The sequence below is a fragment of the Diutina rugosa genome (genome assembly GCF_008704595.1).
Source record: "Diutina rugosa strain CBS 613 chromosome Unknown scaffold59_size67827, whole genome shotgun sequence".
In the NCBI taxonomy this organism is placed as follows: domain Eukaryota; kingdom Fungi; phylum Ascomycota; class Pichiomycetes; order Serinales; family Debaryomycetaceae; genus Diutina; species Diutina rugosa.
Genome location: NW_022995148.1, coordinates 39,357 through 67,163, shown reverse-complemented (window position 1 = coordinate 67,163; position 27,807 = coordinate 39,357). Strand labels below are relative to the sequence as shown.

The following is a 27,807-nucleotide window of genomic DNA, read 5'->3' as shown; positions in this document are numbered from 1 at the left end:
GGGGATACTACACCCGTGCTGCAAAAAAAAAAAATAAAAAAAAGAAATAATTAGTAACAAGCCACTACACCCGTGCTGCAAAAAACGCTACACCACCACCGGCGATAATGTATTCCCAGCTGCCCCCGCGGGGGCCGACTTTTTGTCCCGATGCAGTAATCGCCCCCAGACCACAGACCCTGTGGGGTAAGGCATCTACAGTAAGGCACAGATGACCCCTCGTCCTTTTCTTCTTTTGGGGGTGGGTGGCCGGTGACACAATCTTGAGCCAGGCGGGGCGGCGTGTGTCCTCAGATTACTTGCTACTGTCTCCGGCGGGGGAGGGCGGCCCTGGAGAGGCTGATGGGCCCATCGGGTGCCGTCGCCGCCGACCGTCGTGTAGTGCTATTGCTTTTTTCCCCTAAGCCTCGCATTCCACAAAGACACGGCTAGCTTTGCCTGGATCACGGCGGGGGGGGAAAAAAGAGGTCCAGCCCCTCGCACGCGAGGTCTTTTTTTTTAGGCGTCTGCGGCACCGATGTTTGCCTGAAACGCCACCGTGTACACATACGCTCATGTTTGGTTCTAGTGGGTAATTGCTCGATGGTGAGTCCGACAACCACCCCCCCCGTCGAGGCGTCCACGTGTGTTAATCACGCCCTCCGATTAGTCGCTGTCGCCTGCTGCCGCCCACCCAGCGCCGGTAACGAACGGCAGACGTGCAGCGCCAACAATAGGCCCTGTGCTGACTAGCGCTTCCCCCCCGACAAATACGGTAACCTACCCGCCGGCAGGAACGTGACCCATGTCCACAGGGACTATACATTGATCGTGCGGGGGTCTAGTTTAATGTCTATTTAACAGTCTGTTCAATGGTCTGCTCTACTGTCTCATTGTGCTTACTGGCTAGTGGTGTCTCCGACTATGTCGTTTCTTTTTCGCTCCCACCCACGGCTCGACTGCCGCATTCGGTAGTGGGGTGGGGTGGGGTCGTAAAGACGCAAAAAACAGAATTATTCCGTGGTGCCGCCGTTGGCTGCGTCGGCCATGTCCGAAAACGAGTAAATTCCACAAACAACCCCGAAACGAGGCGGGGGGTGGCGAGATGTCGTCCCCAGAAGTCATCGATGGCCAAGCTATTACCCCATCGGTACCCCACTCATCGCCGTGGCCATAATCTCTGGCGCCTGACCTGTACCTTCTTATCTCACTCGATCTGATCGCCTTTCCCCTCAGCGTGACAACCTCGCCATTTCTCGTGACTTCCTTCTCTTTGCCTAGTCTTGATCATTTTCCACCTTTTCCTTGCCTAGTCTTCATTTTCTACAACTTCTTTTCCTTGCCTAGTCTTCATTTTCCACAACATCGCTTACTCGTGGTGCGCGGTCATCGCGCCCGGCGCCATCGATCGCACCCGTGCCTACGACCATGCCCCCGAAAGTCGCCAGCCTCTGTGAGCTCTGCCATGGGCGCAAGGCGGTGATGAAGCGGCCCAAGAACGCCCAGAAGCTCTGCAAGCCGTGCTTTTTCCTCGTGTTCGAGACCGAGATCCACCACACGATCACGCTGGCCCGGCTCTTTGCCCGCGGCGACCGCGTCGCCATCGGCGCCCTGGGCGGCAAGGACTCCACCGTGCTCGCCCTGGTGCTCAAGACGCTCAACGAGCGCTACGACTACGGCGTCGACCTCGTGTTGTTGTCGATCGACGAGGGCATCGTCGGCTACCGCGACGACTCGCTCGCCACCGTCAAGCGCAACCAGCAGCAGTACGCCATGGACCTCGAGATCTTGCTGTACAAGGAGTTGTACGACTGGACGATGGACGAGATCGTCGCCTGCGCCGGCATCCGCTCCAGCTGCACCTACTGCGGCGTCCTCCGCCGCCAGGCCCTCGACCGCGGCGCCCAGAAGTTGGGGATCTCCCACGTCGTCACCGGCCACAACGCCGACGACATCGCCGAGACGGTGCTCATGAACTTGTTGCGCGGGGACACGGCGCGCCTCGAGCGGCTGACGGCGGTGGTGACGACGTCGGACGGCTCCCCCGTCAGGCGGCTGAAGCCGTTCAAGTACACCTACCAGAAGGAGATCGTCCTCTACGCCCACTACAAGCAGCTCGACTACTTCTCCACCGAGTGTCTGTACGCCCCGGAGGCGTTCCGGGGCACCGCGCGCGAGTTGCTCAAGCAGCTCGAGCTGATCCGGCCTCTGTGCATCATCGACATCATCTACCTGGGCGAGCACTTGGCGCTCAAACAGCGCACCAAGCGCGCCACCCAGCGCACGAAAAACGTCAAGAAAACCGACACTTTGGCCCCCACCGAGGTCGAAATCACCACCAGCATCGGCGGCAACCGCTGCGCCCGGTGCGGCTACATCTCGTTCAACGCCGTGTGCCAGGCGTGTGTGCTTTTGCAAGGGTTGGAGCGCGCCAAGGTCGCCATCGACGGCGACCAGCTGGCGGTGGGCGCCGCCCGCCTCGGCAAGGAGCTCGAGCAGTTGACGTTCTAGTGATGCTGTGCAATATATATTGGCTACGTCTGGTGTAGGAGAGTGTCTACGATCTTCTGAACACGTGCGACGCCAGCGCCTGGTGTGACGGGAACACGAGCGTCTCGGCGACGACGGTGTTGGCGCGGCGCGAGCAGCCAAACACGATGATCTCGGCGATGTCCTCCGCAGTCAACGGCGTGGTGCCGTCGTAGGTCTTCTCGGCGGCGTCGGCGTCGCCGTGGAACCGCACCAACGAAAACTCGGTCTTGACGGCCCCGGGGCACACCTCCATCACCCGGATACCCGTGTTGATCAACTCCTTGCGCAACGAGTGGGAGAAGAAGTTGACGGCGGCTTTCGACGCGCAGTACACGGCGCCGCCGGGGTAAGGGTCTTTGCCCGCCACCGACCCCAAGTTGACGATGTCGCCGGCGTTCTTCTGCTTGAAGAGGGGCAACACCGCCTGCGTCATGTTGATGAGCCCGATGACGTTGGTGTCCATCATCCCCTGCATGTCGTCGTCACTGATCTCCCCCACCGCCAGCCGGCCAAGCGCCTTGCCGGCGTTGTTGATGAGGATGTCGATGTCGGCAAACTCCTGGGGCAACCCCAGCAAAAAGGGGCCGATCTGCTCCTTTTTGGTCACGTCCAACTTCAGGGTGTGGATCTTGAGGCTGGGGAACTCCTCGAGCAACTGGGACCGCACTTGCTTGAGCCGCTCCTCGCGGCGGGCGGCAAGCACGAGACGGACGTTGCCGTTGGCGGCACGGGCGAACTCCTGGGCGGTGGCCTCGCCAATTCCCGACGACGCCCCCGTGATGAGGACGATCTTGTTGGCCAATCTCTCGGCGGCTTTTCTTCCAAACAGCATGGGGTGGGATTCGGAAAAAGTGGAGTAACGTGGAGATTTCCGCGGGTCCCTTTGGCAATATGCAGGAGCAGTTTCGCAAAACCAACACCTATATAGTTTAACATTGTGTTTGTCGTTTAATCATAGCAACAATATCGTAGGCTGATCTATTTGTGGATAAGCTAGGATCAGACCTAGAAGTTGCTGAGCGTAAAACTTTAGGATACATGCAAAGAGGTTCTACGGTATCTTAATGGCAATAGCTGATGCCGTTGTTATACATGATGAATTAACATTATTTTTTAGTCGATCATAGTTATGGATTAGTTTCACAGCAGTTACGATAATATCATCGTCGGGATGAGTGCGGTGCTACAGGGAGATGCTGGTTTTGTTGATAAATAACTCATACAAGCGTACGTCTAAATCTTCGACTCGTCGCGGTACAAGTGCACTGCCGACGCCTGGTTGGTGGAGAACACGAGCGTCTCCGCCACCACGGTGTTTTCCTTGCGGGTGACGTTGAACACGATGATCTCGGCGATATCCTCCGCCACCAACGGCTCGGTGCCGGCGTACACCGCCTTGGCCTTGGCGGTGTCGCCCTTGAATCTCACGTTGGAAAAGTCGGTCTCAACATTGCCGGGGTCGACCTCAATCACCCGGAGCTTGGTGCTGATCAACTCCTTACGCAACACGTGGGAGAATGACTTCACCGCCGCCTTAGTGGGACAGTAGATGCCGCCCCCGGGGTAAGGGTCGCGGCCCGCGATCGACCCGAGGTTGACGATGGTGCCCAGATTGCGCTGCTTCATTTGCGGGATGATGGCGTTGGTGAGGGTGATGAGCCCCAACACGTTTGTCTGGAACATCCCTTCGATGTCCTCGAGCAAAATCTCCCCGATCGGGTCCCGGCCAAGCGCCTTGCCGGCATTGTTGATCAACACGTCCACCTGGGCGTACTCCGAGGGCAAGTTGTCCAAAAACGGCTGGATGGTGTCCAACTTCAGCACGTCGAACTCAACGGTGTGGATCTTGATTCCCGGGTACTGTTGGTTGAGGTCAGCCGCGATTTGTTGCAACTTTTCGAGGCGGCGGGCGGTAAGGATAAGCTTGATGTTACCGTGGCTGACGTCGGCGAACTCGCGGGCGGTGGCCTCGCCAATACCCGCCAGCGCCCCGGTGATCAAGATCGTCTTGCCGGCGATCCGTTCGGCAGCAGCTTTCCCGTACGACATGGTGATTCAATCGATGATTGAGGGTGTCGTTGACAATTGCGCCGTCGCGTCGTATCCGGGGGATTACCCGTGCGGCGCGGGGTCTGGGGGGGGTGTGGCGGTGTCGTGCGCCAACCAGATCGTCTCAGGACATAAACGACGATACTTCGAAGAGGGGACATAAAAACGACGGGGGTAGTTTCTGTAACCCGAGCGTTTTCATCGTGATCAACGGCGGATTCCACCCGCCGCCCAGCTCCGGCGGGTAGGTGATCTCCAAGTGTTCGAGCCGCGACGGGTCCTCAAACTTAATCCACATTTCGTCGACATGGCATCCGATGATGATAAGCGATGTCACCGACGCGGGAATCACGAGCGGCTTCGCCTGGCACCACGACGTTTTGAATCCCCGGATGGTAAGACACTTCAACTGGTAACACCCCTCGAACGCGTCGGAACGACACACGTCCCGAAGGAAGTGATCGGGGTAACAGATGAGGTCTTGCACGCCCCGAATCAACGCGGGGTCGATGCACGACGTCATCAATGACCCACAACTGACATCAAACACGGGACGATGCGGGAGACTGCCAAGGACCATGGAGGCGGCCCTCACGGAAAGCTTGTCTCTGATGTAACTCGAGTGGATCTCGACGTGGTCGGCGTCAACCGATACCGACGGCGTTTCCACTTCTCGTAACGTAAACATGAGCATATGCTGGTCGAGCGCGATGCCGTCGCGGAGAGTGCCGTCAATCAACTTGTAAGCGGACAACGTTGAGCACGTGCTGAACTCATCGCCCGACAGCTTGTAGACGCACACTTTGTTCAAGTTAGGGGTATCCCGGGTCACCTTCCCCGTGCACTCGCCCAACTCCAATAGCCTGAGCTGAGGGCACGAAAGCGACACGTCCCCGGCGAAATACACAAGCATGTCCCCCACGTTCGGCGAGGCGACGGTGACGCTGAGCCCACGTCTAATCATACGCACGTAGAACACTTTCACTTGGGGCGGGATGCCTTCAACCGGGAACGATGTCACGACGTGAAGCTCTTCCAACGTGGGTGGCACCGGTAAGTTTTGCGTTATCGGCTCCTTCAACGTCGCCTTGAGGACTCGCAACAGTTTAAACGGATCAAGGCTGACGACGTCGTAGGCGCGGGCGTCCAATTGAGTCAATTTTGCCATTTGGGCGTCGGTGAATAACACCGACACGTTGGTGTGTGCGGGATGAAGGCGAGCCAGCAAGGCAATCTCCACCGACTCAAGCTGGGGGCATTCAATGCCTCGAAACGAGTTGTGGAAACCTCGTTTGGTGACCGTCATCAGTGTCAACTGCGGCAAGTAGTTTTCGTCGGGGATGGCGCCAGAACCAACTTTCTCCATTTGCTCCCAGGGGAGCTCGGCGGAGTAGTCGACATTCGCCAGTTTGAGGTTGTGTAGCCCGTCCGTGTTCACCATCCAGTGCTTGGGAAGGGTGACCTCCTCAATCGATGCCGGCAACATGATGTTGGTCTCGGAGTCCGGTGAAAAATTGTACAAGCCATTGACGTTGGAGGTGTTGCCCGTGATCACCAATTGTTGGAGTTTTGACAACCGCATCAACGCGTCGAGGCGAGACACTCGACAGTTCTCCATCGTCAACAGGTGCAAACTGGTGGGGAGGAGCGACACGTCGACGGTGACGAACTCAAGCTTGAGGCGCCGGATGGGATGAATGAGGGCGCCGGCGTTTCCGTGGAACGACGAGTATTCCCCCGTGATGGCCACATCAAGCAGTTCTAGCTTCAATTGGTTGAGGTAATGGACGTTATGGAGCCACATACCGATGGTGGCTTCCACCTTGACCTGGACCGGGGGAAGTTTAGCAAGTAAATCGAACGTGATACTATCGAGACTGGTGTCATAGGTATCGAGTTTGACCGTCACCGAGCGGGTGCTGAGGCTAGCCGCCGCCGGCGACGCGCTGGCTCGCGGGAAGAAGGCGACGTAGGCCCGGCATACCAGCGGCACGTCGAGCAAGTCGTAGACGCTGCGCTGGACCTCGCTGGGGAGACTTTCAAACGTGGTACTTCCCATGACTCAATGTTGGTGGTGGCGCTGTGTTGTGGTGGCGTCAACTGAGGAAAGTCCGATGAGGGGTTTGTTTTGGCCAACGCAACCCGCGACTTAATTAGATGCATGATCAGATATACTCGTGATCTTCAAGCTCGTCTCGGTGGAAATTTAATAGATTAGACTCGAATACAAGTGGTTCTATTAGGCCATTACCAACAGATACAAAACTACAAATTTTTGTGTTTTTNTTTTTTTTTTTTTTTTTTTTTTTTTTGTTTTTTTTGTTTTTTTTGTTTTTGTTTTTTTGATTCACCAAGTTGGCAAACCCAAAATACACCGGCTACATCAGCTGCCCCTAAGTATTAAGCTTGTGATCGTTTGACCAGTTTCAACATCTTCGGTGGCTATCCAACCCCCCTCACGCCGAACGACACGGAGCGGGTAGTCAAGTAGCACTAAGGTTTTGAGTTGTGCAAATTGGTGCTTTTCAAACTCCCTTAATACCATAGAGATCAAAAGTCGTGCTGATCTCCACCCGCCCGGCCACCCGCCCGGCTGAAGCCAGATGCGGGGCCAGTTGTAGTATCCCACACGTTCGGTAACCTCACAATACGTAAGTAGGCTGAATTTGGCCGCAATTTCGGCAATTTTGTCATGGTTGAGGTAGTCCATTACCCATACCAAGCGGGTTACAGTCTTGGAAAATGCCTCTATAATTTCAGGTGCAACAGGACTATACACAAACAAATCCTTCAACAGCGTGAATTTGGAAGCATATTCAAAAACTTTTATACCATTACGACGGGGGGTTAACACAGACAACTGCTTCACAGAACTGAGATCGATCACCCGATCAAGATGAGGGTGACGCCCATTGAGTTGCAAACTGTCCACCCTATGGTTGGTAGAGACGGAACCGTCAAAGGTGTAGCTATCCAAAGTTAGCCGTGAAAAGTGCTGGTTTGATCTCAAGGGAAGGCCAATTGCACATACATTCCCCCCCTTGTCAGGGTGGAGCCAGTACTGGTCAGCCCGGATTGTACGCCGGCGGTTTCTCGTATGATTCAATAACACGAAACGACTACCAAGGAAAAGCACAACTCCATATGGCCACTCAACACATTGGTGTATTATTTCGCCGTATTGGCTCTTAGAGAGCAATAACCACCGCTGCAATTCGTCGTTATACCAATTTAAACTCGGTTCAAAGTCGCGGTACACGTACACCAGACTCAAGAGCCAGCGTTCAATTTCAAGACGCCGGTACCAAGGCTCAGAAATGTGCGGTGGGTTGAATTCTGGAAGAAATTGGTTTGAAGAGTTCAACACATCCCAAACCAAATTTTTGGGGAGCAGGCAAAAGAACTCTTCAATGAGTTCACTGGGGAGCTTTTTTATGAAGTCGAAGCTCCTGTTGGGATTGACGGGAATTTCTTCTCTAGCCATAAATGGTGGTACTTGGAATTTGACCAGATTATCTTATAGGCAATAAAGGTCACGGAAAAATTGAACGAACCCTCCGTGACGGTTAGTTGTCAGCAACTCATTGGTACTTAGCACAGCTTTGATCGCTTGCGATCTGGTTCTAGTTGTCGCTATCCTTCGGGTGAGAGTATAGGCTGAGAATACCAGAATGCGAAAAGCATGTTGAACGTCAACAACTACACACGAACGTATTGATATTCCCCAGGCTATCAACGTTCGATTTACAGCAGCATCAGTGTGTATGAAGTTGGAGTTACTTCTTCGGTGTGTGTGACATTATTTGCTAGTTTAGATAACAATGCGAAAACATCAGTCTCAGTAAGTCGTCAAGGTTCAAAATTTTACTCATCATCTGTTGAGGGCGTCATCATCGCTGTCTTCATCATAGGTGATTTCCGAGAAGGGCGAGTTGTCCAAGGTTGGGGGCACAAGTTTCGCCCGCTCCATCAATTCAGCGAAGGTCATTTTAGGTCTCTTCTGAGAAGCTGACGGCTTGTGCCGTTTAGCTGGCAATACGCCACTACGCAGCATCAATCCCAGTCGCTTTGCTGGCGTTAAGTCGCTTTTGATAGTCGGAGTCCGTCTCGGGCTTTGCTTATAAGCCACCTCCTCGATTGTAGTGGTTAATAGCGGCCGTGGCAAGGGCAGAGACAATACATTGGAGATAGTTTCGCCGGAGGTGGTAGCGTGAGGCGGGGTTGGCGTCTTCTCCGGAGTCTCGCTAGGGTTAAACAACTTTGCGTGTAATGCCTTCCTCACTTTACGAGGCAACTTTCTGCGGTGTTCTTCCACCAACGTCAAGGGTTCCGCCGGTACATCGGTCAGCGCTATTGTCATCAACTCGGCAACTTTGCCGATGGCACTCTTCGACGATATGTCGACTTCGCCAGACAAAAGTCGAGGCAACACCGCGTTGGCCACGTACGGCGACACCTTCGAATCTCTGCTCAACAATGCCTCCGCTACCTCTTCGGGAAAGCCCAACCAAAGGTTAAGGATGGCGGTGGCCGCCAAGCGACTGGAGAGGAAACCGGTCAAGGGCACAATCAGCCGCACAAGCTCCTGAAAGTCGTCTTCGGGAACTGCGGTGAGCACTTTCCGCTGGCTGAATAAATTCACCAAGTTTAACAACTGCACCGAGAGCTCCTCCGAGGGGTGGCGCTTAAACAACTCAATAAGTGCCTTCACAAAGTACTTAATCAGGTGTCTGTGGGGCGCAATGAACAAATGGTTGTCCACTAGCGTCTCCACCTCCACCTGTAATTGCACGTCGGGCGTATCAGCTGACTGGGCCAATTGAAGAAGCTGTAATCCCGTGAGGGCTGGTCGACTATCGTCAGCGCTATAGTCGGAGTCACTTTCGAAGGAAACAGACTTGGCTCTCTTTGCCATATCCTTCGGTATCAACAGCAACGAAGAATGGGGTGGCAAAAATCAACCAAGTAAGTTGGGGAGGCGGGTGGATGTTTCGAGTTTCTTTAGTCAAAAGCTTGCATACTCTCCACTTCCCTTTTTTTTATTGCCCCACGGCATGATTGTGTGTCACAATATTCTTGGTCTTTTTATTGATCGTCGAGCAAGCCTCATCAAAGTGGAGGCTTCGACATCAATAATGCTTGGTGGCAGGGAAGCGGATTGTGTGTTGTGATCGAAATCTGCGTGATACTTTAGCGAGACGCGCGCCACGTCCTTCTTCTCACCACAATGATCTTAGTATACTTGCAGTGAAACGTATATTGATGAGCTATTAGAATTACGCTTCATCGAGGGATGATTCGATTATCACTCACCGCTATAGATTCCACATATCCTGCGTAAACACTTCTTCTGATAGCTGAGCGGACGTGATACTCAGACTTCTACTGGTGTCGATAATTTCCAAATTTCTCGAAAAATGTGATCATCTAACCAATCATACTCTTCACGGTAAGACACTCCTCTGATCGTGCTCATTTCACTAAGTGTACTAGTAGATGAGCCTTTAACAAGATGCCAGTTGGTTTTCCCTATCAACGATGCCACTGTGGTTAACGTTGCACCCTCCTTTTCATTCTACAAGCTCATGCTATTAGCGTCTTTGTTGATTCAAGCAACGACGGACTCATTTCTGTGAACCTAAAGATGGCAATGACGCTCCTACTGGACCTGAGGACGAAACCCATTATACGTCATATTACTGATGATGGGTGGATTTCTGGAGATGGTGAGGGTGAGTGAGGCTAAGGTCACGTGACTTCAAGGGTGCTGAGACAGGTAACCACCAACTAGGCGGCCAGCTAACGGAAACTTATAACCATGACGGGAGGCGATGATTGCGTTGAACTGACGTTATTCCCATCGACGGCTTAGTTATTTTAGGCGGTGGGCCCCGGTGGGGTTATTAGTCGGTTGATCGTCTAGGGCGCCAACCCTAGTCACGTGCTTTTTACCTGCGCGCGCGAGCATCCCCATCCGCTGCCAGTTGTGAAAAACTCTTTCACCAACCCACCCACCTTTCAACCACTCACAATATGATGCACGAATATGCCGTGATTGGGAGACGGCTCCCCACCGAATCCGAACCCGAGCCCAAGCTCTACCGCTTGCGCATCTTCGCCAAGAACCCCACCGTCGCCCGCTCGCGTTACTGGTACTTCATGAGACAGTTGCACAAGGTGAAGCCCGCCTCGGGTGAAATCGTGTCGTTGAACGAGATCTCGGAAGACAAGCCCACCAAGGTGAAGACCTTCGGCATCTGGATCAGATACGACTCGAGATCGGGTACCCACAACATGTACAAGGAGTACCGTGACGTCACCCGTGCCGGCGCCGTCGCCACCATGTACCAGGACTTGGCGGCGCGTCACCGTGCCCGTTTCAGATCGATCCACATCTTGAAGGTGGTGGAAATCGAAAACGTCGACGACATCAAGAGACAATACGTCAAGCAATTGGTGGCCAAGGACCTCAAGTTCCCCTTGCCCCACCGTGTGGTCAAGAACAAGAACTTGTACGCTTACAAGACCCCCTCGACCTTCTACTAAGCTTGGTGTATATTAATGAAAAGTAATAGAAAGGAATAAAGGAAGCTAGTATCGCACCCCCGTGTAACAATTTGTAGTCCTCCCCACGCTTCCAGTCAGCTTCTCGAAAGGTCCAGGTCATAGTATCCCAGATATCTTCTCACGGGACCCGCCCCGAAGCTGAGTTGACTGATAGTCAACCCTCAAAACAGTACTTTGTTTTTACCACGATCAACGGCCCCCATAAACGTGGAAACACCCCGATCTACTTGATCGGGCGCTTGCGAGTATCGAGCGACTAATCAAATCCTCGTTAACATCATCTTGCAAAGCCTAGGTCGATTAAGCCAACCACTAAACCACTCCTTCATCGTAAACCAGGGTGTGTCAGGCACAAATGTCTCGCCATTGACATTATTTAAGGCTCTGGCGTGGTGTCTATTTTGGCTTGCGTTTTCGGGGGAGCGCGGCCCCTTAGTGTATGACCGCCGTCCCCGACTACTACTACAACGACGACCCCAAGTCGTTTGGCTACTCGACCGCCCGCTCGAGATGGCCCAAGATCCTCACCCAGGCGATTGCCGACGCCGAGAGTGTCGTCGGTGCTCCCGTCCGCGCCGCGTACATCGCCGGGCTCGAGCTGATTTTGGACCAGATCAACGCCGACGCCACCGTGGCGCCGTTCACCGACGCCGACGTCGCCGCCAACCCCCTGCTCGCCACCTACAACCACTCGCTTGCCAGCCTCAACCGCCAGCGGCAATTGACGTGGCAGACGGGGCCGTGGCTCTACCTCGAGTGCCACTTGTACGCGATGATCGAGGCGCTTAACCTCCGGTTACACGCCAACGTCGACATCTTTAGCCGCCTTAAAGACTCGACGTTCAGACAGCTGGCCGCGGGGGTGGCCGAGCTCGCCAAACACGTCAACCACCTCGACACCGCCCCGCTCGACGACGACGCCCTTGCCCTCGTGTTCCGCGAGTTCATCGACATCTCGCTTTGGGGTAACGCCACCGACTTGTCGCTTTTGGCCGGGGGCACCACCATCGACGAGATCAAGCTGCTCCAAGGGAAACAGGTGCGGAAACAGAACGAGCAGAACATCTTGGTCAACGACATCGACGCCGTGTGGCGCCAGGTGCGGCTGAAGCCCCCAGGGAGAATCGACATCGTCCTCGACAACTCCGGGTTCGAGTTGTTGGCCGACTTGTGTCTCAGCGTGTGCTTATTGTCCACCAACATCGCCACCGAGGTCCACCTCCACTGTAAAGAGATCCCGTGGTTTGTGTCGGACACCATGCCCAAGGACGTCGACCTGTTGTTGCACCAGTTGGGCGACGCCGACTTCTTCCCCCCCGACCCCGAGTTGACCACCTTGCAGCACACCCTCCGCCAGTACCTTGATCGGGGTCAGCTTAAAGTCGACCACCACCCGTTCTGGACCCTCGACTTGAGCTTCTGGCACCTCCCCGAGGCCAACGACTTGTACGAGGACTTGCTCGAGTCGAACTTGATTATCTTCAAGGGCGACTTAAACTATCGCAAATTGACGGGTGACCGCCACTGGGACCCGACGACACCGTTCACCACCGCCATCCAGCAGTTGGCGTCGTCGAAGCTCCCCGTCGTCGCCCTCCGCACCTGCAAAGCCGACGTGGTGGTGGGGTTGGCCCCCGGCCAGTGGCAAGAGATCGCCAACAAGTACACCGCCATGGGCCACGACGGCCACTTCTGGGTGGCGCTGGGCAAGTGGGCCGTGATCGAGTTCAGCCCCGGCGACGCCAATAAGGTATAGACAATAAATCTACTTGAGCCTGACGATATTTTGTACATTAGGTCGTGACTATAGAGGGTATATCGGGTATATATCCAATACTACTGGTCGCTTGCCTTGCGCGAGTTGCAGGCGACGATCTTGAACTTGTCCACCATGATCTCGTTATCACCCGAGCCTTCGCCCAGCGAGTCCGTCATTTTGATGATCACTTTCTTGATGATGAACGTCCACACGTCGTCGCAAAACCGGTAGGTGTCCAAGTTCCCTTTGAACGTGAGTCTCAGCTTGGCGATCCCCGCGTCCTGCTTCAACTGCTCGGAGATGATGCGGTCGAAGTTCTGGAGAATGCGGATGGCCAACTGGGGCTGGATCTTCTCGTCGCTGATGAGGGTGTCGAGGGCGTCGGTCAACGTCGAGCCAATCGTCAGCCGCCGGTAGAGCTCGTAGTACGATGTTGTCGACATGGCCCGTACCGTCGGATTCGCCACGGAAAAAACTATTTATAAGGTCACGTGCTCCAGCACCAAGACAACTTGGACATTCTTCACCATTTATCGGGTGTTCAAAGTTGAATCTGATCTATATTAATGGTTTTAAGTATATGATATTTGTTAACGGGATGTTCATCACTTTCAACGAGGTATATAGTATAAGCCGTGCGGGCTATAGTCCCCCTGGTATAGGTGACGTTTCCATTCCACCAATCTATTGAAATAGCAAGAAAATAGAATTGTAGTGCAACTATCTCATTCCTCCGATGCCTGATACATTCATTAATTAGTAGAACATTGCTTTCTTTTAAGGCGTCGGCCACGACTTGTACCCTTCACGCGCCCGATCGGTGACCCTTGCTTAGGACGATAATGGCGGACGATCTCTCCAACCTCACCGTGGGCGAACGGTTCCTTAGAGATACCCGCGTCTTCCGTGAGCTTATCGACCACCCGAGCGGGCGTCAGGACACCCCCGAGGCCCAGAAACGGTTGTGGGACTTGTACCAGGAGTTTGCTCTCGTGGGGCAAATCATCGACCGCCTCCATCTCTTCAGTGATAACGAGGGGATCGATGAGGTGACGACGTCGTATCTCCCCTTCCTCAATTGCCCCTACTACGGGGCCCGGGTGGCGAGCCAATTGATGGTGAATCTCGCCACCGGCACTGACGCCGGCGTCGCCCAGAAGCCGGCGGCCCTCGCCACCGCCAAACGGCTCTACGTGAGGTTTCTTATCGAGTGTCTGAACTACCACCTACTTAACCAGGACCAACAGCGGCGCATAGACTCGTTCAAACTGCTGTACGACCCGCTGGCGGCGGAGTTGGCAGGGCCCGCCAACCCGATGGCGCGACGCCAGCAAAAGATCGACAACTACAAACAGGCGCGGCAACTTGAGGCTAAGCTCAACATTCTTGACGATTACTATAAGCCCGGCGACGAGTCGTTCGGCAATTTGGACGAGCTGGTGGTGCGCCAGGTGTTTTTGGACCAGATCCAGTACCATATCCTCAATGCCTTTTCCAACTTAGAGCTGGTGGCGATGGAGTTGGAAGTGCTCGGTAACATCCCCGACCACGCCGACGTCTCGAGCAAGCAACAACTACAGCAGCAGCAGCAGCAGCCGTCGGCACCCGAAGACCCCACTGGGTACACCCCGCGCGTCGAGTCCATCAGCCACCACGCCACCCCCGGCGATCTCCTTTCCCGCCAGGGGAAGATTCTCCGTCCCTTCACCATCACTCTGGACCGCAACCAACTTAAGCTGAAAGTGTTTGGCACCGGTCAGGTGCTCCCGCTGATGACGGTGGAGGAGTACTTGGACTGGGAGCTTAAAAACGGCAAGATGGCCGCCGAAGACCCCAACGGAATGAAACAGGAGGTCGACAGCGACGAGTACGATCTGGACGAGGAGCGGGAACAGCGGGCGTGGGACGACTGGAAGGACGCCAACCCGAAAGGGGCGGGGAACATCAAGGGCAACATCGGATAAATAGTGTTCAATAGTAAGTCGACGGGCGCTATTCCTTCAACCGCTTGTGGGCGGCGATCTTGCCGCCCTCGCGCGCGTTCTCTTTGAGCTCGTGGCGTAGCTTAAGCAACGACGGCACCTCGGTGCATAGTCGTTCGAGCACCGGCAGCATCCTCACCTCGAGGTTGCGGACGCGGCGCTTCAACGCGTGGAGGGCGTCCTGCTCGTGTTTGGTCAACGCCGTCTCGCTGTTCTCGAGGTACAGCTCGAAGGCGAGGAAGCGGTAGTACATGCCCTCGTAGACGACGAACCACGAGTAGGCGTTGACGAGGCCGTCGTCGTTGTCGGCGATCTCAATGGCGTGGAGCTTGGGGATAAACAGCGCGTAGGTGGCCACAAGCTCGTTGCGCCGGTTGGTGTACGCGTCTCGGCGGACACTTCGTCTTTTGCTCATGGGTCGTCGGTGGGTTGTTGTGGCTTGCGGGGACTATGGAAACTTATGGTGCGGCGCAGCTGCCAACGGAAAAAAAAAAAAAAAATTCAAAAATTACGAGAATGAGAAAAATCGAACACTACGATAGCCAAATTGGGCGAGACGTGTCAACGGTTTCAAAGAGAAGGAAATCGGTCGGATACTACGAGGGGGACGCTGCTCTCAGACTGACATGCAAATCGAATTGTTTTTAAGTATCACCGGGGGTGCCTCCACCTAAAACAAAGGTATTGTCGTCATCACCGAAGGCGTGCTATTCAATCGCACCCGCCACCGCGGGGGGGAGTGCGCCTGCACTCGCCACCCGGGGCGTGAGGGCGATTATTCTACGGTGACCAGAGCGGGGTCGTTGTCAGGAACCACGGCCGGTCAAGGCCTAGTTTATCATCAGAAGCGGGGATTAACAGTCCCCGCCACAGTAGACCGTCGTGAAAAGTGTGGTGTGATCATCATAAACGACAACCCGCTCTCCCCCGGCACCGAACTCACACTGGCGGCGTTCAACCCCGCAAAGTGTGATTTCCGGCGACGGGTTTGTCAACGTCCCAATACACGCGGGGCGGGGCCAGGTTAGGATCAGAATTGACGGTGTCTTCTGCGTGAACCTCAGACATATGCTTGTCATTGTTTTATGTCAATCTCATCATGTCACCTGGGACCCGCGTGGATCGGAAAATTGCCAAACCAAAATGTGGGGATTTGCGTTGGTGGTAGCACCATCTGTAATTGTTAGTCATATCAGTAAAGCATGAATGGTTATTGAAAAAAAAGTCTCTTCAGCGGGAAGCCCGAATCAGACTCGTCATCTAGAAATATCATCATTAGACATACCTCTATCGTTAGTACTCAGTCGCGGATGGGTTTCTGAGGCCCTCCATAATGCAGTGTCACTCATCCAGGTCAGTGCCCAGTGCAATGGTTCCTCCTCGTACTTACTACTGCCACGTCACAGGCACCCGCGGTTGGGCTCGGCCCCACCCTCCACTCTCATACCGAGGTCGACTCAGGAGCGTATGGTGCAAAAACTTATCAATCATAGAGATTCAGCCAGTAATTCCAGCTTTGTTTTTGTTCAGTCATCATAATCTCCCCGGTATAGAACGTGGCGGGTGGTCCAAGAACAACCCCGAGGACCCTTAGGCTTTCCCAGTGAGGTCGGGGACGCCATTTCTCCTTCAATTGTTAGTTTATGTCAGGGCATTTGCTAACATTTCTAACCATTCCGCAGTCATAGACTCTAGTTTGTAAAAGGTTGTTGTTTTGTCATCATCAAACTTACTGGTATTCGAGGTATACGAGAGGAAATTTTTCTCGAGGTTAAATGGTGCGATGAGCCAGCCCTCGCGACTATGTGCAGGCACGGTAGGGTAACTCGACCGCCAGGGGTATTAGGGTGCAAACTCGAGGGGTTGACGGGTTTACGAAAATCGCTAGCAAATATGTTATATCATTACTTATACTGAGGCGGGGGAGGGGGCATAAACATCGGGAACGGCATAAACGGCATGTTATTCATCGGGTAGTCGTCGCCTTTAGCGCGCTTGCTGTCGGGGTCGTCGGGGTCGGGGCTGTCGTCCCGCTCGCGTTTGCGGCTGGCGGGGTCGGCGATGTCGAGTTCCTTCTGTTTCTCGTCGATGTAGTGGGCGAGGTCGCTCTCCAATTGCGGGGCCGGCACCAACAGGTCGATGAAGATGTCTTCGGCCCCGCAATTGGGGCAGGTGAAGTCGTTTTCAATGAGGGTCTGCTCCAAGTCCGGCTGGTGGTAGTAGATATTCTTAAGCTTGTTCACTTTGTCGGGGGTGGGGCAGCAGGGCGTGGTGACGATGGGGGTGCGTAGAAGCGTCGGCTCCGGCTGGAGGGGGTCGAGAAACTGTAACTTTTTGTCTTGTTCGACGCAGGCGATGATCTTGTTGTCGAACTCTCGCTTCTGCTTGGCGGCGGCGTTCTGCTGTTTCTCCTGGTACGTTTTCCACGTCTTGGAGTCGGCGACGGCGATGGCGTAGTCGCCGTCCTCGGTGACCAAGATGGCGTTGCCGTCCTTGTCGAACAACTCGCCGTTCTCGTTTTTGGTGAGGTTGTCCTCGTTGAAGTCGTCCTTATTAATCGTTCGAAGCAACGACTTCGGGATACCCGTCGTGCGCAAAATCTTCTTATTCTCGAAGTTGGGGTCGGCGATCAGGGGACAATTCTTCATCCAGTGGTCCTTCTTGCCGCACCGGTAGCAGATGTACCCTGGCGGGGGGATATCGTCCTTGCGGGCGCCGCCAGCCGCCGCGGCGCCAGGGGCGGCGTGGCTGTAGTGGATGACTTTGTGCTGGGCCAACTCGTCCTGGGCGCTGGCCCACGCGTTCAGCTGGTCCGCAAACATCATCTTGATGCGGTCCTCTTCGCTCATGTTCTCGTCGGCGACGGCGCCGACGGTGGGGGCAGTCGTCGCCGCCAGAGCCATCGGCACCCGCTTGATGCGAGGCTTGCCGCTGACGTAGCGCAGGGCGTTGTTGAACCGACCCCCCCGAGTGTGTGACGGGCTGCGTTTGACGAGGACATAGGTGGAGCGGGGGATGATGTCGGTGTCGAGCTCGTACTCGAGACTGGGGTTTTCCAGGTGGTAGAGCTTGAGGTTGAAGTCGACGCCCAGCCCGAGCTGGTTGGCAATGATGATCTCGCGTTTGAGGTCAAACACCAGGATCGACGTCCCGTCGAAATGGATCACCAGCCGCACCTTCTGGTGGAGAAACCGGTAGTAGACGACCGAGGACATGGCGGGCTAACGGTGCGAGTCGCGCGATGTATGGTGTGGTGGTAGCTGTCTCTCGACGACGAGATACTCGACACTCTCACGATCTATGGGACTGTTAGGGATTGTTATGGTTTGTTGAAAAGCTATATTTTCCGTGAACCAGTTTTTAAAGCGGTGGTGGCGGTGGAAGCTGGTGGAATGGAGCGACCCTTCGGCGAGGCGATCGCACCCGTGCATCACTATATTTACGAGGCTATTTCCATGGGAGAGGATGATGTTATGGTCGTGTCTGTGGTGTCTAGTTGAATCAATGTAATCACGCTACTTTGGGTACACCTCGTGGTCTAGCTTCACCACGTACTTGCGTCCCAAAACCAGTTTGGGGACGACGATGCGACGGCGGGCATCCGTGGTGACCTCCTTCGACGACAACGGCACGCTGGAGACATTGGCGGCACTGGCAGCCGGCAGCGGCTTCGGCGGCGGTTTCGGCGGCGGGACCGACGGCAGGACCGACGGCAGAACCGACGGCGGGACGCGCAGCAGCGAAAAGTTGATGAGCGTGGGTTTAAATGCACTCAGGGACGGCGTGGCACACTCCAAGGTAAAGTCGGAGGTGGGGACAGCGGTGGGGACACGCACCGGGCCCTGGGGCGTCAGGATGTACGCGGGTACGGGGCCCCAATTGCGGGGGAACACTGTGGGGCATGTAAACGTGAAGTACACCAACTGAGGCACGGGCGGCAATTCTTGCCTCTCACTCGTGGCGAAGCCGATCCGCCGCTGCTCTCTCCGTTGGAAACAAAGCTCGCCTCGCTTGGTCGTCTGCACCCCGTAATGGGTCTTACACCGCTTCAAGTCCAGCTCCTGCGGTGGCTGCGGCTGGGGAAGCTTCACCATGGCCCTGGCGACATGGCCACTTCTGGGTTTGGGCGTTTTCCGGTGTAGTCTCACTAACGCGGTGGAGGTGGCCCCACTGGGACTCCATTTCGGGGCTGGCGGCGCAACGTCGTCGGCAGCAGACGGCTTGAAGAGGACGAGGGCTCCGTCGGCGACAGTGTCGGCATTGGATAGTCTGAGGTTGCCGAACTCCGTGTCCAACATCAGCGTCAAGCTGGTCATGGGGAGCATGGCGGCGCAAGGGATGATCAGTCGTTGATAGGGGGTGTGCACCACGTTGTGCGCTGGCCCAATTGTTATTAATGGGTGGCAACAAACAGTGGTGATGGAGAGGGGAACGCTATCTGCGGTGTAGCTGGTGTCGCTGGTGTATCCACCCGAGGTGTGTCGCTTAATCGCCTGCCGCCCCCTTTAAGGTACCCTGCCTTCCGCGCACAGAACAAATTTGTTGATAAAGGGCGTTATCAGGACAATCTCGGTGACACCCCGTGCGAGACGATTTGCAAAAGTATCTACAGTGTCATTGAATAAGCTTCCGTGTATTTCGTATGTGTTCAATCAGAGCAAAAAAAAACTATAAAAAAACTAAAAAGAAAACAAAAGAAAACGTACAACAGTAATTTGAGTGGCATCATAGTGAGATATTCGAAATAAGGTCGGCCTCACCAGGCGGGACCCAGCCCGAGTGGCGTCATCGGTTCAACCGAAGCTCATGATTTCATAGCCTCGTCAATTTCATCCCCCGTCCTGGTTTCAATGGCACGGATTTGGGTGGGGGGGGGGCACACCCTCTGTATTTATACACCGGGTGGAGCGGCGTCTACGGTTTGTTCTCGGAGGGGTTGGTAACAGCCTGGGGCCCCGCTGACGAGGCATGCCTGACCTGTTTCCCCTCACGTGCCCCGCGATGGTCTCGATCGTCTATGTGTTTAGTCTGGAAAATAATGTCATCGTAAGCGGTTTGTATGGCGTAGGCGACCACGAGCATTTCCAACTAGACTAAAACAGGCCCTAACTATCTGTCGAATTATCGTAGAGCCATCACCAAATTAGCACCAGCCTTCTAATGCAGTGTCACCCGGGAATGTTTATGTGGAGTGGGGGGCTTGGTTGACGAGACGACGCGTCGTCGGTGGCAACAATGCAGACGGGGAGGGGACCGGAGGCATTATTGACGGCTACTATTGGCATTGTAAACCACTACATGACATCATTTGGCGGATACCACCAATCTTAACACCCAATGTGTGTTTTAATTGACTCCTTGGTCGTAGTCAACAATTTTACAGATTGTTGAAGATTTCGCACCTCTACCACACGATCACTACCACCACACAACCATACTCGCACCACTGCCGTACCCCTCGCGATCGACTCCTGACGGTGCCAATCCCTTCGTCCTGATATTTACAGTGTAATTCTACCCCAATATCTTCTTTTGCTCTCTCCTCTGGAACTTCCCTCCTCCCCCTCTCCCCCTTCCCCAAAAAAGCTCCCTCTTTCCCTGGCGCCGTTTTGGCGTTCTTTTGTTGTTAGTGCCTACCAAAGCGCATCCCACGCACTCATCACCATCCATGGGGTTCGCGACCAGTGACACCCTCCCGGCGCTGTATCCGGCCCACAGCATCCGGCTACCGGTGGGGACGCCGCGCCAGGCCTCCCCCGACTTTGACCAGGCCCTCGCCGTCGCCGGCGGCGTCGTCGCCGTCCCCGCGGCGGGGGCGGCGCTGCTCATCCACCAGGTGAGCTGGCGGCTCACCCGCCACCAGCTCGAGCTCACGCCGTTGGTGTGGGGCGACAACAACTTCGGCGTTGCCCACCAGCGGCTCGTGGTCGAATTGGCCAACGCCGTCGCCCCAGGGTTGATCGCGGTGCTGTTTGACGACAACGCCGTCGTTGTCAACGCCATCGACAGCGAGTACTTGCTTATCACCCTCAAATTGCTGATGGAGCTGTTTGTCGTCGACCTGCTGCCGTTTGCCTACCAGTTGGAGCGGTTCCCCCAGTGGGGCCACGTGCTGGTGCCGTACTCGTTCGAGCTCACGCTGGCGCCGTTTACCCTCCACCTGCTCGACTCGTCCAATCTCTTAGTGGCCCTCCGCGACGGTCAGTTGCTCCACTTCCGGCGCCCGCACCTCTTTGGCGACTGCGACGTGTTTACGATGGAATCGGCGCCGGCGCCCGGCCCGGCGCTGTTGAACCCGCTTAAGTGGTGGCGCCCGGCGCCGCGCGCCGCCACCACCGTCGACGGGGTGCTGCTGGCGGCAGTGGTGGATGCGGTGACTACGGCCAACGGCCAGGTGGTGCTGGTGCTGGTGGCGAAAACCCTTCAGTTCTGGCACCTCGAGCGCCACGGCGAGGCCCACCCGCCCGTTGAGCTCGGCAACGACGCCCCCGGGCTCGCCCCCACCGCCGCCCACGTTCTCCGCGCCGTCGGTAACCACGTGGCTGTCGCCTACACGCTGGCTGCCGACCGGGTCGAGTTCGTCGTCGTCGACGCCACCACCGGCGCCCTCGTGCCGGCGCTCCGCTTCTCCCCGGCGCCAGCGGCGCCGATGTGGTTTGTCCAGGACTTTATCGTCACCGAGGCCCGCGAGCAGTTTGTGTTTGACATTCTCTGGAAGAACAACACGGCGCTGCGGCTCCAGCGGGTGACGGTGACGCCCGAGCTGGTCGATATCGGCGCCATCGACGACGTCGCGCTCCCGGCACCCTTGGTGACCGACGACGCTGCTGCTAAACACTATATCCTCAACCTGGGGCTGTTCTCGCCCCACGTCGTCGACACTGCCCTCAGAGTGGTGTGCCGCCACCACGGCGCCGACCCGCCGCTGCTGCTGCTGCTCCGGCGCCGTGCCCGCGCGGTGGTGGCGCTGCTCCCGTCATCGCCGCTGCCGTGGATGACATTGGCGGGGCTCTGCGACGAGTACGCCAAGATGACGCGCGAGCTGTTGGCGGTGGGCCACGACGGCCACCAGGCGTTCGCGGTGCACGCCGACCTGGGGTTAGGGGTGTTCCGCCCCGCCCACCGCTGGGAACTGCCTGAGTCGCTGCTTGGGGGGCTCGCACCGGTGCTCGCAGAGGTTGTCGCCGAAGTGTCGCCAGCCACCGTCCATCGCGTCGTTCACCTGTTTATGCGCCTTCGCCACGTCACCGCCGCCGATATCGCGCCATTATTTGCGCTCTTGCCGCCGGCAGTCGACACCGGCGCCGTCGTCGCCGCGGTGGAAAACGTCGACAACGTCATTACTCTCCTCAACCAGCTTGTGGAGCAGCCGACGGTGCCCATTCTCGACCAGGACCATCGCAACAGCAGCCTGATTTCACCGATTATTAAGCAGGCGACGCTCATGGCGTTTAAACTGATCGCTCGCGCCCATAGCAAAGTGCTTGGCGAGCTTGTGGTGGTATTCCTCATGATGGACCCCTCCGCCGACGTCATCGCCTACTTGAACCAGATCCTCACCTGGCTCCACCGCCACGCCCTGCTCACCGCCACCATCGACACCTGTCTCACCCGCGATCCTCCGGGGGCTAAGATCGAGCGCCGCCACCTCAACCAGCTCCGCTACTCGGTGGTGTGGCCGGCAGTGGTCAATCGCCACCCCAAGCTTGGGTGGATGGTGCGTCACCGCCGGTTCAACGACGCCTTCGACTATATTGTGGGCACGGTGATGCTGCTGTCCAACTGGGTGGTCGACGTCGTCATCGAGCTCGTCAACGCCGGCGAGGCCAAATACGTGCGCGACCGGTTACTCGACCAGTTGGCCCCTGATTCGCCCGTGGGCAAAGTGCTTGTGGCCCTTGTCTACCTCCTCACCGGCGATCCCGACCGGTTTGCCGACATATTGGATGACCCTGTGGCGTTACTGGCCGACGACGCCGATAAATTGCGCGACCTGCTCGTGGTCAACGCCACGTTGAAACCAGCGGTGGACCTTATGGTGACGGGCGCTGCTACCAACGACGCCAGCGCCTACTACCAGGCGCTCTCCCAGCTTGCCCGCGACCTGGACTCGCCGGCCATTGAGGCCAAACGTTACACCGCGGTGGCGCTCACTTTTGAAACCAAAGCCATTGCGGCGTCGCCAGAGCCGCTGAACGACTTGTACGCCACCCAGTTTGACCTCGCCCTCCGTCTCGACGACTACGACTCGGTGTATCTGGCGCTCGCGCTGCTTCTGCCCCAGGACCCCCGCCACGAGCAATTATTTACTCGCTTCGTCAAGCACTTAGTCACCCACCGGGCGATCGCGGTGTTGTTTGCCCCGAACCGCAACCAGGTGTACCGCGCCAACTTTTCGCTCATTGACGACATTTTGTTGAAGCTTGCCAACAACGAGTTGGCGCTTCTGGCATGCTTGACTATCTACCAATACCTTTACCTGTGGCGGTTGTTTGGCGCCCTGACCGCCGACAACTTTAGCCACGGCACCATCGACGACCAGCTCGCCGACAAGCGCGGCGCCGTCGAGCTGTTGTACATGTTCATCACCCGGTTCCGCCTCGAGCGGCTGTCGCTTGAAGGCACCCCAGACGTCGACAACTTCAAGTTGAAGATCGTCGAGTTGTATCTCATCATTCTCAATTGCCTCAAGGGGTTCAGCGACGACGACGACAAGTGGCTCCGGCGGAAGCTGGATGGGGGCTACGATATCGTCACCGTCAACGACGTCAGCCAGGAGTATTTCCGGTGGTTGGCGGACGTGGGCATGTCCCTTGATCAATAATCGATATCTAATATAAATTTGAAAAGTACCATGGATGGTCTCTTTGAGCTGAAATTCATCTTGGGAGACGAATTTGAGATTAACTAGTAATGACATTAATGTAGAGTTTATCATTTGAATAATATCATTGACAAATGATGAAGTCCAGATTCCTTCATATTGACAATGATCACAGGAGTTAGGAGAAGGATAAAGTGGGTTCACTATGTAGATGTCATGACTTATACAAACAGTTTCGAAAACAAAATTGCGTCCGATAAGTTAATATGACCAGGTGAGTCTTACCTGACACTGAGAGCAGCCTTCGCTAAGTCGAGGGGAAAAGCTCACGTAAACATACTGTATAACAGACTTTGAAACAATTGACGAGGACGACGCACATTGAGACCTATGAAAGCACAATAGTGACTAGGCCCGGGTCCAGCCCTCTGCCCATAGAAAATATAAGCGATTGTTCTCGACAATGGCACATTCCCTATGTGTTCGCCCACAATGGCACCAACACCCCCACTCCCGTACTTCGCCAAGGAAATGTGTGAGCCAGTTAACCGAGTACACCGACTTCTGGGTGGGGTAGAATTGGGGTTCCTGTGGTCACGATAGGCGTCGTATTTGTGCGTCGAGAATCTTGACAGATATGCGCGATAAGGAAATGCTAGACGATGCACTCAACTTGGGCGGAGCCGTTGACGAGGCGACAATGAGAACCAATGGCAACTGCAGAACGTATTCTTTGTCGTCAACCACAAATTTTTCCTCCGAGAGTTTTGCCGAATAGCATAAATGGCGAGCCTGTCCCGCTATTATCTTCTCACACTTTCAAGCTTGGTCATGGCTACTTCTCCACTAGAGTACGGTGGCTTGTTTGCCTCTGACATGACTGTGGTTGACATGATTCCACGGTGTTCATTTTGTTGCGTCCCTCTGAAGTCGGTGTGCCCTCTGCTGGAGACTCTCGTGGTCTCTCTGATAGCAGCGGTGTGATTCCAGTCATCATGGCGTACTTTGCAATGGGGGCATTTTGCAATCAATTCAACACAGCCATGGAAGAGACAACTAAATCTAATAGAAGAGCAGCCGTGGTTACAATCAAAACTACCGACGAAAAATTATCACAAGTCTCAGAAATCTGCATCTCGCCTTGCCTTGAGGTTGCTGGTTGCATTGAAGACAGCGAATTCCGATTTTGCCTTGGATGGCGTCTGATTTTTAAAGCCAAGGTGTGGTGCGTGTTTTGACGGCCCTGGAGCAACTGATGGCGAAAGTAACGAAAGGCATGGACGCGGTACTATGGTGGAAATCCCACACCAATTGGCATTGGGTATAGATAAGCAATGGTCAATTCCACCCATTTAAACCAAAATTTGAGTAAGCAAATAAGAACCTAGCACACACGGAAGTCACCTGAGTGAGCTTATGTGGTCAATGGAAATGTGAGGGACCAGCCGCCATTCAGTGACTCAAAGCTTGAAGCGTAATCGGACACTTTGATTCATTCTTTTCCTCATAGTATGTCGTGGGTTCGACTCCAACAGTTTCCAGTGCCACCGGCTTTTCGTGTCGTCATGTAGAGCCGTGCCTTCACGGCTATACTATTGTTTATTTACGACCTCTCCCCGAGCCGTGAATCATCATCTAGAGTCTCATTCGGATTATCGAACCCATCCTTAGTACACTAAATGTAGAAAGATCGCTGAACATATAAAAAATGGAATTCTGATACAACCAGGGTAAACCTGGGACTAAGCTTTTGATGCAGTAAAGTAATAACAGGAATGCCACATCAGGATCTGGAAATAGCCCTATCATCTTTCGGAAGAATCCCCATAACTTTATTTACGAAAGTTTCAGCCACTCGCTCGTCCTTGAGTTACAAGCTCTGGTCCGGGATAGTTGTATACACAACCGCTCCCCCGCCGCGGCACCAGCGCCAGATGAACCTCACTCGGCACCCGCCGCCCTACGAGCCTGACGGCTCCCCGACCACCGCTGCCAATGCCAACGAGGTTCCCCCGGCCCGTTCGCCGTCACAAAACACCCTCAGGCCGTCGCCGAGCCCGTCAAAGACCAAGGAGGTGTACGACATCCTCCCGTCATTCCAAATGTACCAGGCCATTCTCAAGCGCAACGAGCACCAGTTCACCGAGAACTTAGTGGAAAAGCCCCCCCAGTACGAGACCGAGGGCACTGACGCGGCTACCAGTGCCTACACGCCTCCACACGAGGCCACCAACCCCTTGGACGAGTACGCCGCCTTTGACCACCAGGAGACCCAGGAGGACATCGAGCTCCACAACGACAACGTGGCGGTGCTCCACGAGGCCTACGGCAGCTCCATCGTCGACAACATCGACCGGGTGCCCAAGGAACTGTCGCTGCCGTTCGACATCCAGATTTTCGTCACCAAGGATATCCCCGAGCCCTACACCGACAACGAGTTGGAAACCCGCCTCAAACACTACACCCTGGGCGACCTCGTCAACGGCTACCTTGTGGTGACCAACACCACCGCCATCCCCCAGACGTTTGGCCTCTTCACGGTGCTGTTGGAAGGGCTGATCAAAATCACCGAGCCGGCGCCGGCGGGGGAACCGGCCAAGTACCATAAGATTCTCATGAAGAAGTTCTTGCGGATGTACGACCTCCACGCCCTGTACGGGTACATCCAGGTGCCCAATCTGGCGGGGATCGAGTACCCGCCCCACACCCGCGACACCCACGACGGCACCATCATCGCCCTCCCTGAGACCCGCGTGCTTCAACCACATACCAAGTACAAGAAGTTCTTCACCTTCCGCTTCCCCAGCCGCCTCTTGGACAACGTGTGCCCCACCCAGCTCGAGCCCCACATCGCGGCCCCGCCGCTGTTTGGCGTCGACCACACGGGGTTTAACAATAAAGCCGGCGGCATCAAAGTGAACAAAGTGTTGGGCTACGGCCACTTGGACGTGCGGGGGACGCCGTTGCTCACTAAGGACTTTGGCTGGGACAACGTCAGTATCTCGTATACGATCGAGGCGAAGTTTATCGACCGCAAACACGCGGCGCTGGTCCCGTTTCTGCAACACGACATCGACGACCCCGAGCAGTACGTGATTCTGAAGCAAGCACAGTACTTTCTTCGCTTTGTCCCCACCGCGCCGGAACCACTGCCGGCATTACCGACATCGGAAGCGATCGCGGCGCAATTTGCCGCCATCGAGCACGATATCAATCGGCAACTCGCCCACATCAGCGGCGAGGTTAAAGATAAGCACTTATTTGAGGGTGCCGACGCGCTGGCGACATCTAAACTACCGTCGAAGCCGCGTCCAGTGGTGGTGCTGGCTCCCGTCACTGTCTTGAGTAAGCGTGGTCTCCTCAAACTGGTGGCGAAAGTGGGCACTTGTCAAGCGGCAGTGACGCAAGTGCCGGCGATGCTCAGCTACAGTCTGCCGACGTTGCTCATGCGCTACAACCACGATACCGTGGCGCCGCTGGCGCTTGCGCTTGAACTTACATTTACTGGCGTCGAGGGGAGGAAACCGCCGGCGGTGGCGTCGGTGGAGGTGAACATGGTGGTGTGGTCGTACTGCCTGGACTTCCCGGTGCCGTTTGCGATATCGGGCGACTTCTTTGCCGATAGCGATCAGGGGCTCGCCCACCTCCAGAAACGGGCCCAGGCGTACCAAGGGTTTATCGACGCCAACCCGGGGCTCAAAGTGTCGCGGGCGACACGCGGGTTCCTCAAGCTGGCGCGGACGTTGCGAGCCAAGCGTGACGTCATTGGTGGCTACTTCCAGCCGTGGACGCCGCTGGCCCCGGACAAGTGGGCCAGCGACGGAGGCCACGCGCGCTTCCGGGCGACGGTGCCGTTGGTGGTGATCAATAAGGCCAACGTCAACGTCATCCCCTCGTTCCAAACGTGTTTGGTCGGGCGCAGCTACTGTCTCCAAGTGGTGGTGCGGCTTAAAGGTGATGGCGACGCCATGGTGTGCGAAGTGCCCGTCACCGTCGGCTACTCCCCCCAGCCCGCCTAAGGTTCATAATAAACGATAGCATTAATTTTTTTTGTAGGTCTACTCATCATTGGCTTTGGCTTGGGATCGCCGGTGACGTCACTGCGGGCGCATATT

The 27,807-nt window shown here is 55.6% G+C and overlaps 15 protein-coding genes across 15 annotated transcripts; 6 read left to right on the top strand and 9 right to left on the bottom strand. All coding sequences in view use genetic code 12, as the record gives it.

The window, feature by feature from the left end:
* Positions 1-1,407: 1,407 nt before the first annotated feature.
* Positions 1,408-2,490, top strand: DIURU_003094 (uncharacterized protein; the record flags this gene model as incomplete). Its single annotated transcript, XM_034155818.1, has 1 exon — positions 1,408-2,490. The coding sequence occupies one exon, from the start codon at positions 1,408-1,410 to the stop codon at positions 2,488-2,490; it is 1,083 nt and encodes a 360-aa protein (XP_034012143.1).
* A 46-nt stretch (positions 2,491-2,536) lies between these two features.
* On the bottom strand, positions 2,537-3,343 carry DIURU_003093 (uncharacterized protein; the record flags this gene model as incomplete). The annotated part of the gene is made up of 1 exon (XM_034155817.1): positions 2,537-3,343. The coding sequence occupies one exon, from the start codon at positions 3,341-3,343 to the stop codon at positions 2,537-2,539; it is 807 nt and encodes a 268-aa protein (XP_034012142.1).
* Positions 3,344-3,744: 401 nt separating this feature from the next.
* On the bottom strand, positions 3,745-4,560 carry DIURU_003092 (uncharacterized protein; the record flags this gene model as incomplete). The annotated part of the gene is made up of 1 exon (XM_034155816.1): positions 3,745-4,560. The coding sequence occupies one exon, from the start codon at positions 4,558-4,560 to the stop codon at positions 3,745-3,747; it is 816 nt and encodes a 271-aa protein (XP_034012141.1).
* A 124-nt stretch (positions 4,561-4,684) lies between these two features.
* DIURU_003091 (uncharacterized protein) lies at positions 4,685-6,619 on the bottom strand (the record flags this gene model as incomplete). The annotated part of the gene is made up of 1 exon (XM_034155815.1): positions 4,685-6,619. The coding sequence occupies one exon, from the start codon at positions 6,617-6,619 to the stop codon at positions 4,685-4,687; it is 1,935 nt and encodes a 644-aa protein (XP_034012140.1).
* A 324-nt stretch (positions 6,620-6,943) lies between these two features.
* DIURU_003090 (uncharacterized protein) lies at positions 6,944-8,044 on the bottom strand (the record flags this gene model as incomplete). Its single annotated transcript, XM_034155814.1, has 1 exon — positions 6,944-8,044. The coding sequence occupies one exon, from the start codon at positions 8,042-8,044 to the stop codon at positions 6,944-6,946; it is 1,101 nt and encodes a 366-aa protein (XP_034012139.1).
* A 387-nt stretch (positions 8,045-8,431) lies between these two features.
* Positions 8,432-9,475, bottom strand: DIURU_003089 (uncharacterized protein; the record flags this gene model as incomplete). The annotated part of the gene is made up of 1 exon (XM_034155812.1): positions 8,432-9,475. The coding sequence occupies one exon, from the start codon at positions 9,473-9,475 to the stop codon at positions 8,432-8,434; it is 1,044 nt and encodes a 347-aa protein (XP_034012138.1).
* Positions 9,476-10,593: 1,118 nt separating this feature from the next.
* On the top strand, positions 10,594-11,106 carry RPL20B (60S ribosomal protein eL20; the record flags this gene model as incomplete). The annotated part of the gene is made up of 1 exon (XM_034155811.1): positions 10,594-11,106. One exon carries the CDS (start codon positions 10,594-10,596, stop codon positions 11,104-11,106), a length of 513 nt encoding a protein of 170 aa, XP_034012137.1.
* Positions 11,107-11,566: 460 nt separating this feature from the next.
* HRT2 (putative methyltransferase) lies at positions 11,567-12,883 on the top strand (the record flags this gene model as incomplete). Its single annotated transcript, XM_034155810.1, has 1 exon — positions 11,567-12,883. One exon carries the CDS (start codon positions 11,567-11,569, stop codon positions 12,881-12,883), a length of 1,317 nt encoding a protein of 438 aa, XP_034012136.1.
* An 80-nt stretch (positions 12,884-12,963) lies between these two features.
* On the bottom strand, positions 12,964-13,329 carry TOA2 (transcription initiation factor IIA subunit gamma; the record flags this gene model as incomplete). Its single annotated transcript, XM_034155809.1, has 1 exon — positions 12,964-13,329. One exon carries the CDS (start codon positions 13,327-13,329, stop codon positions 12,964-12,966), a length of 366 nt encoding a protein of 121 aa, XP_034012135.1.
* A 399-nt stretch (positions 13,330-13,728) lies between these two features.
* Positions 13,729-14,850, top strand: DIURU_003085 (uncharacterized protein; the record flags this gene model as incomplete). Its single annotated transcript, XM_034155808.1, has 1 exon — positions 13,729-14,850. The coding sequence occupies one exon, from the start codon at positions 13,729-13,731 to the stop codon at positions 14,848-14,850; it is 1,122 nt and encodes a 373-aa protein (XP_034012134.1).
* A 28-nt stretch (positions 14,851-14,878) lies between these two features.
* On the bottom strand, positions 14,879-15,283 carry DIURU_003084 (uncharacterized protein; the record flags this gene model as incomplete). Its single annotated transcript, XM_034155807.1, has 1 exon — positions 14,879-15,283. The coding sequence occupies one exon, from the start codon at positions 15,281-15,283 to the stop codon at positions 14,879-14,881; it is 405 nt and encodes a 134-aa protein (XP_034012133.1).
* Positions 15,284-16,772: 1,489 nt separating this feature from the next.
* Positions 16,773-18,083, bottom strand: DIURU_003083 (cleavage polyadenylation factor subunit; the record flags this gene model as incomplete). Its single annotated transcript, XM_034155806.1, has 1 exon — positions 16,773-18,083. The coding sequence occupies one exon, from the start codon at positions 18,081-18,083 to the stop codon at positions 16,773-16,775; it is 1,311 nt and encodes a 436-aa protein (XP_034012132.1).
* Positions 18,084-18,383: 300 nt separating this feature from the next.
* On the bottom strand, positions 18,384-19,193 carry DIURU_003082 (uncharacterized protein; the record flags this gene model as incomplete). Its single annotated transcript, XM_034155805.1, has 1 exon — positions 18,384-19,193. One exon carries the CDS (start codon positions 19,191-19,193, stop codon positions 18,384-18,386), a length of 810 nt encoding a protein of 269 aa, XP_034012131.1.
* Positions 19,194-20,536: 1,343 nt separating this feature from the next.
* On the top strand, positions 20,537-23,692 carry DIURU_003081 (uncharacterized protein; the record flags this gene model as incomplete). Its single annotated transcript, XM_034155804.1, has 1 exon — positions 20,537-23,692. One exon carries the CDS (start codon positions 20,537-20,539, stop codon positions 23,690-23,692), a length of 3,156 nt encoding a protein of 1,051 aa, XP_034012130.1.
* Positions 23,693-25,626: 1,934 nt separating this feature from the next.
* DIURU_003080 (ubiquitin-ubiquitin ligase) lies at positions 25,627-27,711 on the top strand (the record flags this gene model as incomplete). Its single annotated transcript, XM_034155803.1, has 1 exon — positions 25,627-27,711. The coding sequence occupies one exon, from the start codon at positions 25,627-25,629 to the stop codon at positions 27,709-27,711; it is 2,085 nt and encodes a 694-aa protein (XP_034012129.1).
* Positions 27,712-27,807: the final 96 nt, after the last annotated feature.